Genomic DNA, 16,756 nt, shown 5'->3' on the forward strand with positions numbered 1-16,756 from the left:
ACCGTCGCGTATTTAAATTTGGACTCTAATTTCACAAGAAGTCATCTATTAATCCGCCAATTAGAGAATTAGAGACACTGAGAGAAGTCTTATCAATGCAGTGTCTTCCTCCGACCACTAAGTGGGGCTGTTTTCACCTCCTCTGTCCTTCATACCTTTTCTTTTCTCTCTGAATCATAATCTGTGATTTTTAAATAATCTTCTGGACCCAATGAGTCTCTTCAGCCATCAGCTTTTTACAAGTTTATTAAACTCTTTACTACAACACAGTGGTTCACATACAACACAGCATAGTGATGATTCTATATATACAGAAGGTTCTTCTTCACATAATCATGTTGACGCTACAGTATAGGCATACAGAAATAAATAAAACAAAGATTTCTTTGAACAAAGTTGTACCTTTCTTTTGCCTTTTGCTGTCAGGGTACACTATTTTACTTACAAGATTAACAATATATAGCACATGTACTCTAGATATGTTGAAATCAGACAGTGGAATAGCAGGTGATCATATACTACACATGTCCCCCAACAAATTGATTGATTGACTATTGATTAATCTTAAAACATGAGGTCAGGCTCTGCATGGACACATAAAGTAGGGTCTAACCAGGGACAGCTGAGGATACGCACTTCAATGGAGATATTATATATTATAAAGTATTTTATCATCCTGTACATCCGCTAAGCCTCTAAGAACACTTCTGATTGTTCAGAAGCAGTCACATGGTTTTAAATCTATGATGATGATCATGGCGTTGCACATTGGCTGCGACGGTGAATGTGAAGCCCTGAGATGTTGTTCATGTCGGTGAGAGAACGAAACAGACTGATGATGTCATTGAAGGGACCAGACAACAAGGGACAATGTATTGGGTCTAATTTACACAAAGAACAGGCCCTGTTGTGTGATATAACACACTGAAATGTCAAGAGAAAATTTTTGCTCATGTTATTTTAACATTTTGTTTCTTAAATGTTCATAATTTAATATCAAACTACAGAATAAGGGAATTTTCAATGGTTTATGAGCAGGTTTTGACTCATGTCTGGTCTAAACTTGTCTTTCTCAGTGACACGTGTCTGTCTGGACACGTCCATCGATCTGTCACCCACCTATGATGTGCTGCTGTCCTCTCTCCTGATTGGCTGGTCAGGATTTTGAACAGAAGACTGAACAGCACGGCGAGATAACAACCTACAAGCTACTGCTGTCCAGTCCAGACTGGTGGCTGCACAGCAGGGGACTTCTTTACAAAACGCTTCCAATCATTCGACCCTAGATTTGATCCCAAACCCACAAAAGCACATGAAAATTCAATTCGTTTAAACATAGGCAGATTTTGTCAATAGTTAAAGCTATAGGTGCAAAGTACAGAGAAAAGCCTAACAACATCATAATGTATAATATCTCCATGACGACACGTCTGATCCTCAGCTGCAATAGAAGCATTTTGAGGGTATTTTTACAGCCCATTTCTGATCCTGCTGTTTGTGGATAAACTTTAGAACAATATAACTACAGCTCCTCCTATAGCATTTAAATCTACCTACAGTTATCGTTATAGGAAATACACAACCGTCTGAAGCAAGTCTTACTGGCTGTTTGAAAGGATGACCTCTAACTATGCTGTCATAAGTGTACTAAATTGCTCTAGAGGTGGTAATTAAAAAAATATGTTCATGTGATCAGCTCATTAAAGCCTGGCATGAAGACTCACAGGGCATGGCTACAAAGCATGGGGGGGGGGTAAATGGATGGGGGCATCAGTACATGAAATGTCTAACGGCATCATAACCTGCAACATCACAGAATCAAAGCAGTCAAAAAAAGATTCCTCGGTTTTTGTGTGTGTGTGTGTGTGTGTGTGTGTGTGTGTGTGTGTGTGTGTGTGTGTGTGTGTGTGTGTGTGTGTGTGTGTATGTGTGTGTGTGAGACATCTGTCAGAGTCAATCAGATGCTTCTCTCACAGCATACCAGCTCCTGTCTGGAAGTCAGGAGTCAGGAGTCAGGAGTCAGGACACATGCAAACATTTGAAAGCTAACCCGCAAAGGGACATGCATCCAGGAGGAGGGTCTTCTGTTTCACGCTGGCGTTTCTACTCCTATTTGGGACAGAGAAAAAGGTCACGTCTGCCCGGAGTGTCGTCCGCATGATGCCTTACAGGAGACACGGGCAGGGGGCGGTGGCGGCTGTGTGTTCACACTAACAGTTGCTGGTCAGAAACCTCTACTGCAGTCTACAGCACTAGTATTTACAACATGTGTGGACGAAACAATCAGAGATGGAGTCCAGTTTCAGTTCGACCCCCTCAGGAGGTTATCAGCATCAATGGCGTCTGATCTTTCTGATTGGATTAGGGAAGTATGAGTCGATAAAATCTTTATCCATATCTTATTATTACAAAACGGGTCATTCTGATGTAATAGGACTAAACGGGAAGAGACTGGACTCCAAACCTGAGGGTGAACACCTGGGGAGGGGTTTAATCTAGTTAGAAGACTTAGATCGTCTTCTTCTTCATCACCGTTATTATTATCATCATCATCGTCAGTGATGTAGTGGAGGGACAAGGAGACGGGGTGCATGCAGATGGGAGGATGGGATCCTTGGCCGGGTACAGTGTTTGGTCATCCTGTGGAGTCGGAGGAGAAAAGATTTCAAATGAAATGTGTGAAAAAGATCAAGCTTCTTATTTCTCAAAGGGTTAAAGGTGATGACCGCACAGCGGTCGTGTTTGTTTGAACACTTTATTCATGCTCTACATTTAACTCCATTGATTTTCCCACCTCATACAACCTTATCCATTTCCCTCTGTCACATGTTTGAGTCTCCACGAGGACACAATGACCAAATGAACCTGTATGTGTTGATCAGATGAGTGTGTGTGGCTCATTACCCTGGCATTAACTGGCAGCGGTCTCCTGCTGAATGATGTAGTGTCTGTTTGAATCATCCATCTCGCTGCCGCAGTGAACGTCACTCCTGTAAAGACACACAAACACAACACTCAGGATTTACTCATGAATCCTACTGGACTACATTTACAAACACATCCCGCAAAGTGAGGAGGTGAAGCGAAGCAGCGTTTAGATTTTTTTCTTTTCTTTTTTCTTTTAATTATATCCCAGTTCAAAGGCTCTGATGCAATTTTATTAATGTTGACTTTTATCTTACAAAACTAAAAATACTGTTTGATTCAGATTTATTCTCATCGAGTTCTGCTGACCTGTTGTCGTTGATGTCTCTTGTTTCACTGATGTTGTTGCCTGAAGGAAATAAAACAATACGCATGATTTGAACGAGATAGATAGATAGATAGATAGATAGATAGATAGATAGATAGATAGATAGATAGATAGATAGATAGATAGATAGATAGATAGATAGATAGATAGATAGATAGATAGATAGATAGATAGATTGATTGATTGATTGATTGATTGATTGATTGATTGATTGATAGTCCTGACCGTTGTCGATGTTGAGTGGGAAGGACTCCAGTGTGTCTCCATTATATCTGCCTGCTCTGTAGCCCAGTGCTGTGGAAACTCTGCAGAAACAACACAGTAGAAAAGCCAGTGAGGTGCATTGTGGGTCGTTCTGACTGAAGGAGAACCTCATCCTCCTGTTATGTGCTATATTTCTGAAGACAAGTTCAGACTCTTCCTGTCAGAGTTTGAACTCACGTGTTGCTCTGGACAGAGTTGGGGTTAGAGTTGCTGCCGGCGGCTTTGGGCTGCGTCACGTTGCTCTGGAAGAGGGCGTTACTGTAAGTGTTTCCTTGTTCAGTCGCACGGATGTAGGTGTAGAACGGGTTGGTGGGAGAGCAGACGGGCAGCTGCCTCGGTCTCACTGGTTTGGCTGTTGGGGGGATAAAAGTCATCTATTGTCAGGAAGGGAAGTTGGTGACCAGACCAGATCCTTAACCAATGGCAGTGTGTTACCGATCTGTGCAGCATGTGGGCGTCTCATGGCGTTCTTTGCCCTCATGGCATCCTTGATGCGGTCGACCTCCTGCTGATAGCGCCGACGGTCCATCATGGCTCCCTCTTTGGCATCCCTCAATGCAGTCTCCAGGGCCTTAACTCTCTCAGCAGTAGACCGAAGACGTTTCTCCAGCTTTGGAAGCTCACAACGCAGATCTGCATTGTCACGAACCAGCTGGGGGGGGGGGGGGCAAAGATATGACAGAGATAAGACACTGAGGAATGTAGGTCTGATGGAGGTTAAAAGCCATCTAGAAAGAACAAAATACTTTCGTGCAAAAAACTAACAAATTTTGGGTTTTCAATACGATTGAGGGATCATCCCTGAATGAAAGACATTTTGTCTGTCTGTCCGATTGTCTCATTTCCTCCTCCCTCCAATGTGTCACCTGTTTGTGAACTTTTGTAAGTTGGTCCAAGTTATTCTCAAGAAAGGAAATCTTCTGCTTCTGGGTGCAAGACCCCCCGCTATCATCAGGTTCCATTTCGGAACTCTGCAGAGAGATTGACAGAAGAGGATGGTGAGAAGAAAAAGTGGAGGGGATTCGATTGGTAGACAATGTTCTTCGTAGTGTAATTTAACAGATTCTTTAACACAACATTAACATGTTTTAGAAAATCATCGTCCTATCCTCTAATGGTGGAGCTGCTTACTTTTTTAACCCGCGACGTGAGGTCTTGAACAAACAGCTTGCGCAGGTTGTGGAGGGTCTGGAGTTCGCGGGCCTTGAGGCCAAACAGATGGAGAAGAAGTTAGAGCAGCTCCAATTTATGAAAGCAAGTACAGGTACATACTGAACAAAGGAGAGCAGACGACAAAGCGTCACACACAGATGACATCGTCGACACCATCACACAGTGTGTGTGACGGTGTCGATACTCACCACAGTCTCCTCCAGACCCTTCAAGTCCTGTTTGGTCTGTTCGTGGCGCTCATGCAGGAATCTGACAGAAACCAAAAACACCCCATAAACATTTCGCTAGACTCTAGCACAGGGTGATACTGATGTGAGGTTAACAGTGCCCTCTACTGGAATATCAAAGAAGTGTAACTGATCGGCATTTAGAGCTGTTTTTAAATCCACCATTAAAATGACCATGAAAACTCCAACAGTAAACATAAACCATAAACTGACTCTTGCATTTGGGATGTAATTCTCATCTTGATTAAAGTACTCTCTTTACTTACGAGAGCTCCTCCAGCCGCTCGCTCTTGGTGCTGTCCTGACTCTTCAGGCGCTCAAAGTCAGCGCGAACCTGAGCAAGCTCCAGCTCCAGCTTGGAGTTACGACTGCAGGTGTGAAATATCATAAAAGATCTTCGATCAAAATGAATATATAGAATAAGACTAAGAATAAGATTAAGATTAAGATTAAGATTAAGAATAAGAATAAGAATAAGAATAAGAATAAGAATAAGAATAAGAATAAGAATAAGAATAAGAATAAGAATAAGAATAAGAATAAGAATAAGAATAAGAATAAGAATGAGATTGAGAATAAGAACAAGAGCATTTACTGATTATCAAGGTGATCTGATTACAGCTACAGCATCTCGGTGTAAGTAGAAAGAACCAGATAAGAGCGTCACATACTCCGTCAGCTCATCGATGATCCTCTGCTTCTCGTTGATCTCATCCCGGAGGCGGGCCAGCTGCTTGTGATGAAGACCGCGGTGAGAATCTGCCTGCTGACGGAGAGTCCTCTGCAAAAGAAAACAGCAAACATAGAACGTGGAATCGGCAGAGAAACCTTGAAAGGAAATAAATCTTGTATAAATAGTCTCATAATCTGCTCCAGTTCATTCAGCTCGTGACAGAGGGTACACAGCGATACAACGAGCTTGCATATTTTATTTGTATCCTGTTCAAGGGTGACAAGATAACAACAGCATATATTGAATAATCTTTAAGCAATTTATGTTTTATTCATTTTTGAAGTTAAAATGTCTTAAAATATTTCTTACTTTGACATTTCCATCCTCCGCCTCACCCTTCTCTCCTCCCTTCTCCTCCTGCAGAGAGTTATCTGGTGGAACAGGAAGTAAAACACACATCTTCTTAAAAAAAACTGTTCCTTAACATTTATCCGTTCATGTTGATATGAAGCATGGAGAATCTGTGTGGATGCTGCTGCAGAAGAATCTGTGTGGGTTCGGTTCATCTGTGGAATGAGTCTCACCCTGTTCCTGCAGCTTGGCCAGCTCCTCGCTCAGCGAGTCGTGGCTCTCCTCCAGCAGCCTCTTCTTCTGCTCCACGCTCTGCATGTACTCCGTCAGAGAGCGGATCTTAGCCTCATGCTGGGAGGACGAAGAGTTCAATAAATCAGCCATTGCAAGTATAAATTAATTCATTATACTTTCATTCTGTGTCTCTCTCCCCTACCTGAGAGATGAGCAGCTGGCAGGAGGAGAGCTCCCTGCCCGTCTCTTCCATCTTGCGGTGGCACTCCAGCTGCAGGTTCTCCAGCTGGCGGCAGCGCTTCACCATGCTCTTCACCTCCGACTTGATCTTGCTGATGTAGAGGCGTGCCACCGTGAACTCCTCCTCAATCGCACCGCTGATCTCCACTGGCTGAGGTTGCGACAGGACACCAGGGAGGTTCACTGAGCAACACACACCAGCATACGATACACACATCTGTTCGTACCCTGATCCGACTCACCAGCTTGATCTCCCCATTGCCCACAATGGTGCTGAACTCGCTGAGGTCCCTCATTAGACCGTTGAGGACGTCAGCGATGCGCTTCCTCTGCTGACCGCTCACTTCCTGCATACGAGAAAGCTCCGCCTCCAGCTCCATCAGACAGGCCTGTTACAGAGGAAAAAGGATAAAGAGCAAAATATGTGAGAACCCAAGAAATATTTGCAGCTAAAAGCACCCAAATCTGTATTAAACTCCACAAAACATTCAATAAAAATCCATTTCCAGAAACCAGGAGATTTCATTGGTTTTCATAGAACAACATGTGAGAAAAAGGACGACGTGTTGGGAAAAACACACCATTTTCTGGGACAGCTGGTCAGCCAGCAGCTGGTTTTGCAGGCCCTTCTCCTCCACCTCCTGACTCTTCTGGTCATAGTTTATGGCCAGCTCCTCCAGAGCCTGGAGCACCTCCTTCACCTCAGCTTTGGCGCAGTCGCTCTCCACCTGCAGCCGGCCAAGCTCGGCCTGGACTTTATCCCCATCGCCTTTGGATGAGGCCAGGAGCTGATGGCACAGAGGGGAAGAGAGAAGGGTGACTATGTGGTAACAGAGACAACTTTAATACTGTTTGGTTTTAATCTTAGGTTTAGCAGCATATTCTCACACACACACACATGCAAACAACACGTGTTTGTTTGCTGACCTCATCCTGGTCCAACATCTGCTGCTTCAGTTTCTCCACCAGCTGGCACTGCAGGTTGATCTCATCATCCTGTGTGAACACCAGAGTATCACACATGGACCCAACTCTTCAGGATTAATTTCTACTCGACCAAGAGTGTTAAACAAGAGGGTGAATGACATGCATCTTTGATTATAAAGTATCATCTAGATTTATAACATGCCAAACACATTAGAAAAGAAGGATAAAACTGAGACAAGCATCAGAATCTAAATGTTTTTGTGTTTCCACCTTGTCGTCCAGCTGCTTGTACAGCTTGCGGATCTCCTCCTCATACTTCTGCCGCTCCTCCTCAGATATGCGAACCACAATGGAGGAGCTGTCGTTGTCCAGAACCGGGCGTTCCTCCACAGACTCGATGCGTGTCACCACCTCAGACATGGTGCGCTCCATCTCAGGCACATTCTCTCCTGAGAGGAGCGGAGTGGGAAGACACGTGAGAATTAGGTTTTGTTTGTAAGATCAGCGCAGAGCAAAAAAAACCCAACACTCCTGCCTCACCGTTTCTCCAGCGGTTGAGCTCAGCCTCCAGCTTCTGGATGGTTTCCTTCATGTTCTTGTTCTTCTCCTTCTCCTTCTCGTACTTCCTCTTCCACTGCTCCGCCGTCAGCTCCAGGTTGATGGAGGCCGTGTTCCTGATGGTCTTTGCACTGAGGAAGAGGAGAATAATGATCAGTTTGAAAAGGTGGATAAGCAATGGAGTGATGATGTAATTGCATTGAGGATAATAAACAGTAGGAGAATTTACCCAAAATTCTACTGAAATACCACGGAAATAGTTTGTTGTGTTGCTTTGAGAACTTTGAGAATTAAATACAAGATTTGGGTTGTTGCTGAGCTAATGTAAGCTCTCCTCTCACACATTTACAGATATTAGTTCATGTACATTCTTTCCATGGATGCTCGTACCGTTGGCCAAACATCAGAGTGGATTTGGTCTCTGTGTCGTTGTAGCTGGAGGGCGAGCAGCAGATGAACATGGTGGTGCGACAGTTCCCACCAAGAGAGTCCTGCAGAATGCGGGTCATCTTGCTGTCACGGTACGGGACATGAGTTTTCTACAGGGGGGAGAAAGTGAGAAGTGAGAAATTAAAGAGATAAAAGAAAGATCATGAGAGAAGAACAAAAAGAAAATGGTGAAAGTTTCTATTTTGATACATCTAAATATTATAATCAGACATTGTTATTTGATGGCCAAGAATGTAAAGCTAGCAAGAACGGACAGAATACTGGAGAGGATGCTTCCTGTTAGTGAGTCAATATGAAGGAGTGAAAGAAACAAGAACATTTTTGACCCTCCATGACTTAGAAATGGGAATTAAATTTATTGAAAATCCTAAAAATTCTTTTTATTTCTTTTTCTTCTTTTCATCCTCCTAGCGAGGGAACAGAGTAGATTGCTCACCGTCCCCTCAGCCAAGGCCGAGATGACATTTCCCAGAGCAGAGAGAGACTTGTTGATGTTTTTGGCCTCGTCCAGGACGGCTCCTGCAGCTCCCGTCTTACTGACCTGGAATCAGTAGAAGAGAATGAGTCGGCTCGGAGGTGAGAGGCAAACAGCCGGGTAGAAACAGAGTAACGGTCAAAAGTTCTCAGTGTCTTCGACCTTCTCGCTGCCAGCCAGATCCACCAGGTAGAGTTTTCCACACAGCTTCTGCTCCGTCTCCACGTGTTCCTGCTTGATGTTGATCAGAAAGATGCTGTGGCTGCGAGAGCTGTGCTCATTCATGTCTGCAGAAGACAGGAGCAGACGGAAGAGGGGTTTCCTGAAGCCCTAGAACTTTAGAAGAAAACTTGTTCATCCTAAATTATTTTTAGGGATATACAATCAAATAATACATATTTTCTTTGCTTTCAAAAGTCGTCTGTTTGTCTGAAAAAACGTACTCCACATAGAAAATACTTTGAAAGAGGCTGTGCATAATCAGTGAGTTTACAAAAAGCAACAGTCCAATAAATGAAAACATTTCAGACATTTACATGTCTAATCTGACACATATTGATTGTCTTTGCACTTGATCTAAATGTTTATGTTCATCAGACCTCCTCACAGACGGTCGGTTCTGGTTTCCCAGGAGGTGATATCTGTTGAAAGCATCCAAGTATCCTCAGAACTCCACCTCAGTTCTCTGCCTTCAGCAAACTGTTTTTCAGCGCTGAGTCAGCAGGCTTCATTCAGGAAATACAGAGGAGGAGGGGCAGCTCTGATGGTCACTGCTAACGGTTTAGCTTCAGCGAAAATGGATGCTGGATGGATGGATTTCTCATGACTTTGTTAGAATTAAGACTTGGAGTGGCTTTTCTGTTCGTTATTTTCTTTTTTTAATTTATTTTTTAGTTATTTTTTAAAGAAGAAAGCAGATTTCAAAATGTATTCAAAATTACAGGTTAACAAAATAAGAGTCATTTAATATTTAAAACAAAATGAAATTTGTCCAGGTATCAAATCAAAATACAATACAATAAGCAAGGAAGCATCACAACCCTGTAGTGTCTGTTGTCTGATTATGGTTGCTATATAATATACCATCATAACAATGAAGTCATTTTTAATGCACATCATGCATATTAAAAGTAATTTTATGCACATTGAAACCAGATTAAGGCGCAGTACATGAAGGGTTCAGTTTAGTCTAAAAGTATGTTCCTGGTTTGGTAAGGGACGGCTTACGGATCAGATAAATGGACGAGTGATTAATAAAACATGAACGCTGGAACTTATCTGAGCTCAGATCCGCCTCAGGAAAAACAGATTTATGTGCTGAGCTGGCTTTAAATCACTACCAAAGCATTTTCTTTGATATACTTTGATTAAATTTTTGAATAGTCCACTGCAAACCAGAAATCTGTTGTGAGAGTATGAATTGAACATTTTTTATTTCACACAGCGTGCTTCATTATAAAAAATAAGATAAGGAATGTGAGGAATGACTGATGTTCCTTTTGCATTAAAAAAGCTGTTTGAAGATATTGTCCTTAAATTGAAAAATCTTTTTTGTTAATCTTTTTTATTCCAATCTAAATTTAACAAATGAGGATGATCCTGCTGATAAGAAGAACATGGCTTTTACCACTGAAGCAGTTTATGGATTTAATACTATGAAAAGTAGTCATGAAACTGAATCAGTTTCATGACTTTTAGCAGCTTCTTTTCGTTGTGATTAAATTTGTTCTTTGAAACTGAGGCCAGTGATCTGGACGTGGGCCTGAAACACAAACCATTAGTCGGATACTTTTATTGGAGTGAGTCAGCAACATGGAGGCCAAAGGAAAGTGCTGGAAGATCCAAAAAATGTCATTTCACAAATTGTAAGTGTTTTGTAATTAATAAAAGATAAAGGTAAATATTGCAGTGAACCCTTGTGTGAAACCAGTTTTAATAAAATTGTTGTGAGGACTGATGTTACTGCTATCAAGGCTCCAGGCAGAGACGCTGCTCTGCTTTGTCCATCCCTGCAAAATCCATCACAGTGAATTCCGTCTGACTGCATCTTATTTCTTTATATAAAAATGAGTGAAGCAATGGGGGAAAACAATGGGGGACAGTAACACATAGATTATATAACAAGACGCGGTAACGGGCTACATCAACCCAGATGTCACTTTATGCATCAGTGATCAGTGTGAGTGCTGCCGTTGGCACTGAAGGAAAAACAGAGCGAAGAAGAGGAAGAGGAGACTTATATATGTAACTTATATGCCAAGGGACATTAAAAATATTTCATTGTAAGCTTCTAGTACAAGAGTGAGCAAACGTTTTGACTGGTCACACAGAGTTCTAAAATTTGACAGACGGACCAGCTGAGCAGCAGATGGAGGTAGTGTTCATTTGGTCTAAAGAAAATAATGTGTAAAACTATTACAAGGTTTTGACTTTTAACAGGCAGCAAAGCATGGATATTCAAGGATTATTGTAAAAGTTATTGACTGCATACATTCCATGAATTTAATTACGATGGGCCATAGTTTGCCCATGTCTGTTCTCGAATGTCTTTCATTGGCCTTCATATAATACGTTTAAAAATTTGATGTAAACACTGTCTGGCAATAAAATATTTAAAGATAGAGACTCACTGGTCACAGCAACATGACGGTTAGATTTGCCCTCATCAATTACATCCATAACCTCATCAGGGCTGGAGACAAAGCGCTCGGTGCATCCCTGGGGGGGGGCAGAGGCAGATTAATAAAATGATTCCGACACAAACAAGTTTTTGACCAGAAGAGATCATTTAAAGCACAAACCTTGACAAACGGAACCCGGTTCTTGTCTTCATGGACGGACAGGTTGGTCTTAGTCACTGAGGAATAGAGTGTTGTTGTTCTTTTAAACATTCTGTAGTAGTTATATTGGTTTTATGTCACTTTATATTTCACAGCTCATTCATAAAGAACTCATGAGCACTAACCATCCAGAAGGTCACGGATCTTATCCATGTAGATTTCAAAGTAAGAAACCTGTAAAAGGGGAAAAAAAACCAAATCAATCATCCACCAAAGTAATTTCATCATGTAAAAGAGAATAGTGTATAACACACATAACACAACATTAGACACACAAGACACCAGATACCTTGATGTGGAACTCAAGGTTTTCATCCATGGCAAAGATGTGGTTGAAAATGTCGTCTGCGATGCGAGGGATGATGCCCATCTGGTGAGGGTCGTGCAGCTTCCCCTGAAACACAAGATTGCACAGAATGTTCTGACTATGGGTGGGAAACAGAGGAGACACAAAATGTGTGTGTAGGGCTTATTGGCATTAAGTGATCCTGATCTGTTTGTGAGAAATACAAACTGCTACAGTCGTATATTGAGATACGAGCTGCTCGACATACGACTTACAGTACAGTATATGAGATACGAGCCGTCGCTTTGTCCATATTTTTGTTCGACATCCAAGCAAAATCCGAGATACAGTATGCTCGGATGCTCTTTCTTCTCTTCTTCTCCCATGTCCCTATGCTTCCTTCTTTTTATTCTAGGTTCTTCTGTTTCCTGTTGTTATAATTATGTAACAGCATGTAAATAATGTAACTTATACAGCGTCTTTTGGCTGTGCCATTACTTTCTGTCATTGTTATGTGTATTTATTGTATCTCTTGCGAGCAGATGTCACCTGAATTTCCCTTGGGATCATTAAAGTATATATCTATCTATCTATCTGTCTATCTATAAGAGCCGTGCTTTGGGACACCACCGCTAGTTGTGTGTTTTCGTGAGGGTTGTGTTTCTTTTCATACTTTATCATTTTTTATGTAACTTATATATACAGTAATTAATTATGCACAGGCAAAGGTTGATTTAAAAATACTTTTTATATATAATTTACGGAGTTTGGGACTTTTTTACAAAGCTGGAACGGATAACAACGATTTTGGTTATTTTAAATGAGGAAATGTTGTTTGACATGAGCTCAGTCACGGAGTGGATTAATCCTGTATCTCAAGGCACTGCTGTACATAAATTTACTGATTTATACAATTTCCACAAAACTCCTGGCACACAAAAACTCTCCACACTTAGATTTGACTGTTGTCCACATGAACAACGTGCTGTGACGAGCATACCTCCATGGTGTGGGTCTTCCCGGAGGAGGTTTGTCCATATGCGAAGATAGTGCCATTATATCCACACAGGACATCTAGAGGTGAAGCAGACGCACACGTGAGATCGTGACACACCCAACATAGACCCACACGTCTGATCATTCACACCTTTAACAATCTGCTTGGCGCAGGTGTTGTACACTTGCTCCTGGGTGGTGTTGGTCGGAAAGACTTTATCAAACGAGTAAGACTTCCCCTGTGAGGATCAACAACAACAACATCAACAACAACAACAACAAAAGGTTAGCAAGTACATGAAAGATTGACATTTTATTTCCATATGTCATTGTTTCATCTCCAGATATTAAAATATATACAAGTATATGTTCAGTAGTTAATACTACTAGTCTGTTCTATTTAATGAACAAACAGTAAAAATGTTCAAACACAGTTAAACTTGAGAAGCTCTATTAAATTATTTGACACGGTTGATTTAAATCACGGTTTCCTGGTAGCGTCTCATCATCAGCTTTAGGAAATGATGTCATCCTTCTGAGACGGTCAGTGACTGACGGAGGTGATGACTAACATCTGTTTGCATTGTCATTTAAACACAAATGAAAAACTCTAAAGGTCTGGGTTCATTGGAAAACAGACGCCAGCATCATGACCCAACACGATATACTGTTAACTCTATGCATTGAAACAGAAGCCTATTCGACGTGAACATGTATTAATTAGTGACGATGCAGCTTCACCCCAGTCTGGACATGCAGGTGTGCTGTACACGGGTGTTACTATCATGTTTGTGCAGCACTACGTTTATCTTCCCAGCACAACAAAAGAGAAGCTGACATCATCGCCAGAGAGAGAGAGAGAGAGAGAGAGAGAGAGAGAGAGAGAGAGAGAGAGAGAGAGAGAGAGAACGCTCCGCAGCGCTTCTGTCTACCTGATCGAGCCACATGTCATCAAGGACAGACGACTGCAGGCGACAGACTGTTGAGATCAGCTGGTTTAATTTCTAGCTTTATATCTTCTTTGGGAAAAAAGTAGTATGAAAAGCAGTGCAGTGCATGACTTCTATTTATAACTTTACATTCATTTAGGGGATGTTAGTCTTTCAGCAGTTCTGCTGGGATTTAGGTACATACTCTAAAATAAAACACCGGGTGAAAGTTGATGAGTTTCTGTGTTACAAAGGTGAAGCTAAAGCAAGGGGGAGTGTTAGCGTAGCTTAGCACAGAAACAGGAAACAGGAGGAGACAGACTAAGTTTGATAAACTCGAACAGCTGATGTGTAAAAATAAATTGTGGTTTTAGGGGTCGTGGCTATGTTTGCCCTAACCCTAACCCTAACCTTTCAGCAAGAAAGAGAATCAGCACAATTCCAAAAACGTTGAACTTGTGATCTAAACGGTGGCTCAAACTGCAGGACTTAACAGTTCTCTCCTTCAACCACGCCCAGGCCTTCTTTCCTTATAGAATGTATCTTCAGTGTAAGTGAAAGACAAGAAGGACAAAATATTGAGATAAGTAAAATTAAAATAGAAAAACAGAGATAATATTTCATTATCAAATTCAGAAAAACTTGATTTATACCAATAGGAAAACTCAAATCAGGATCCATTTCCAAATCAACCCCCCCCCCCCCGCCACCAATTTTCACAACAATCTGTGGAGTTTTGTTTCTTCTTTTGATTGTTTTTCATTTTAAATGGAGACCTGACTTCATTTTGGTGGCAAATTTTACTGCAGTGTTCCTTTTTGATTTTATTCCATTTTAAGACTGAAGGTTAAAACAGCATGAATATATTTCATTAATGTTTAATATTTGTTCCCCAAATAGATCCATTCCTCTAATGCTACAGCTAGCGACACACAAACTTGAGTGATTCAGCGCTGACAAACAGAAACCTCGGAATGTGACCGTCCCACATACGAAGCAACAAAACACACTGAGCTGCCAGGACATGAGCCGCACCAAACGTCATTAACAAATCCACTTATCTGTAGAACGCCCCCCCCCCCCACTTACACCCACACACCCACACACACACACACACACACACCCAAAGTGATTTACTAAAGACAAAACAGAATATTTCAAAAACAGACAGAAAGACAGACACGTGGAATCAGACACCAGAGAAAGCAGGTTGGTCAATACTGCATGGCTCAGTAGATTATTATTGATCCTCTAAGTCGGCCATTAGACAGATCACTTTCTGACTGTATTGTCTATCGTTATGCTGAGAGGAGCGAGGAAAGTGGAGATGTGTTCACCACCAGTCGAGGTTTCAGTCTCATTCATCTCTCTTCTTCGAAAATTTTGTTCAGTCGTTTAGTTAAGTTACAAATGTTTGAGCCCTCCTGTCATGAGACAGCTGACCAAAAAGGAAATAAATGAAATGTTATTCATATTTCAAATGAGCTGTGGTTTGAGCTTTCAACAATGGGATCAATAGAAATTCATGTCTGTGAATTCAAATGTGGTCCTCAGGACTTTGAAAGCTTAACACTGATTCCCCTAAAGACAGGTGAGAGAAATGAGTCAGTTAAATAATCAATGTGGTTCAAACCTCTTAAGGAAAAATGGAAATAATCTCTAAATCAAAAACAAGAAAATAGCACTTAAGATGATTTGATTTAAAGCAGACACTATCAAACTTCTAATAACCACAGTCTATACTTAAGTTATATGCTACTTAACAGTTACAATTTAAAAATGAATTGTTTTATTGAAAAATTGTAACCGCCTTCAAAAATCTGCCCCTGACCCCAAGAACGGGAGCAGTTCTTGATGGCAGAACTGAGATGAATGAACCCATAAATATCAAAGTGTAGAACCCATTATAGTCATTTATATGTTGTATATGATGAAGATGAATGCGGGTCACTTCTAAAGCCTTATACTGACACACACTGTTATATAGTAAATACACTGTTTCCAATGTGTCTTTCTCCAGATTACGCGTCACGCAGTGTGTCGGTGTTAGGCCACACATGCAGACCCTGGACAGCTGATGCAGGAGGCCAGTCTGCGCACTTCAGGCCTACAACTAGTTTCGTGATGTTTAGACGTGTTGACAAAAACCACAGATTGAGAAGGAAGGTGATCTCCTGCCCTCTGCTGCGCCAGTTACCCTCCATACGCATCCAGCCGAACCAAACGGGTTCGGATGGAGCTGATGATTTATTGATGAAGGGCCTGGATGCTAAACAAAGACCATCTGACTCACCCCGACAAAGACTGTGTCGTCTCCTTGGAATTTTGGGATAAACTGATCCCCGCGTAGAATCTCCGACTGGTTCAGAGGGCGAAAGCGACACAGCACTTTGATGTTACACTCCGCTGGGACATCGGCCATTGCGCAGATTGGAGGAGGAGGAAGGATGCTGTTTGATGAAGGAGGGAGGATGCTGCTGAGGCGAGGAGATCACAAGATGTTCCGGTAATTCAGAATGAACAGAGAAGGGTTCGCGGTGACCTTCTGTGTCGAGATGGAGGCTTTTATTCTAACCAGCTGAGTTTATGCGCAGCTGGACGGTCTTCTTGTCGCAGTGAGGCGGTCTAAATGAGATGTCGAACCGAACAACAATCCCTACATCATTAAAGAAAACACCAGCGCGTTGCTGCACGATTCTCCTCGGTGGATGATCTGATCTGTCGCCCGTGGGTTGGTCTTTCCTTTGCGGTGAAGCGTCTGGCCGGTTGAAGGTGAGATGCGGCTGGAAGGGCAGTGAGGTAAAGCTGCTGCTGATCGGTCCGCCTCTCGGCCACAGCGCCCCCTGCAGGTGGATGGAGGAAGGGCGTGGTCCGCATCCG

General features: G+C 42.0%; 1 protein-coding gene across 1 annotated transcript; it reads right to left on the reverse strand.

Moving 5' to 3' along the window:
• Positions 1-236: 236 nt before the first annotated feature.
• Positions 237-16,692, reverse strand: kif5aa (kinesin family member 5A, a). The gene is made up of 29 exons (XM_068330296.1): positions 16,170-16,692; positions 13,099-13,186; positions 12,952-13,025; positions 11,955-12,059; positions 11,791-11,839; positions 11,627-11,682; positions 11,456-11,543; positions 8,988-9,112; positions 8,787-8,891; positions 8,291-8,439; positions 7,883-8,031; positions 7,613-7,791; positions 7,343-7,411; positions 6,997-7,203; positions 6,658-6,804; positions 6,378-6,566; positions 6,175-6,292; positions 5,960-6,021; positions 5,589-5,698; positions 5,184-5,285; positions 4,879-4,939; positions 4,649-4,720; positions 4,384-4,488; positions 3,953-4,169; positions 3,695-3,869; positions 3,479-3,558; positions 3,235-3,274; positions 2,905-2,990; positions 237-2,640 (listed from the first exon to the last, which is right to left on the reverse strand). Exons 1-28 carry the CDS (start codon positions 16,296-16,298, stop codon positions 2,912-2,914), a joined length of 3,129 nt encoding a protein of 1,042 aa, XP_068186397.1. The 5' UTR covers positions 16,299-16,692; the 3' UTR covers positions 237-2,640; positions 2,905-2,911.
• Between the last annotated feature and the right edge of the window lie 64 nt (positions 16,693-16,756).

This window comes from Antennarius striatus, chromosome 2 (assembly GCF_040054535.1).
Source record: "Antennarius striatus isolate MH-2024 chromosome 2, ASM4005453v1, whole genome shotgun sequence".
Classification (NCBI taxonomy): domain Eukaryota; kingdom Metazoa; phylum Chordata; class Actinopteri; order Lophiiformes; family Antennariidae; genus Antennarius; species Antennarius striatus.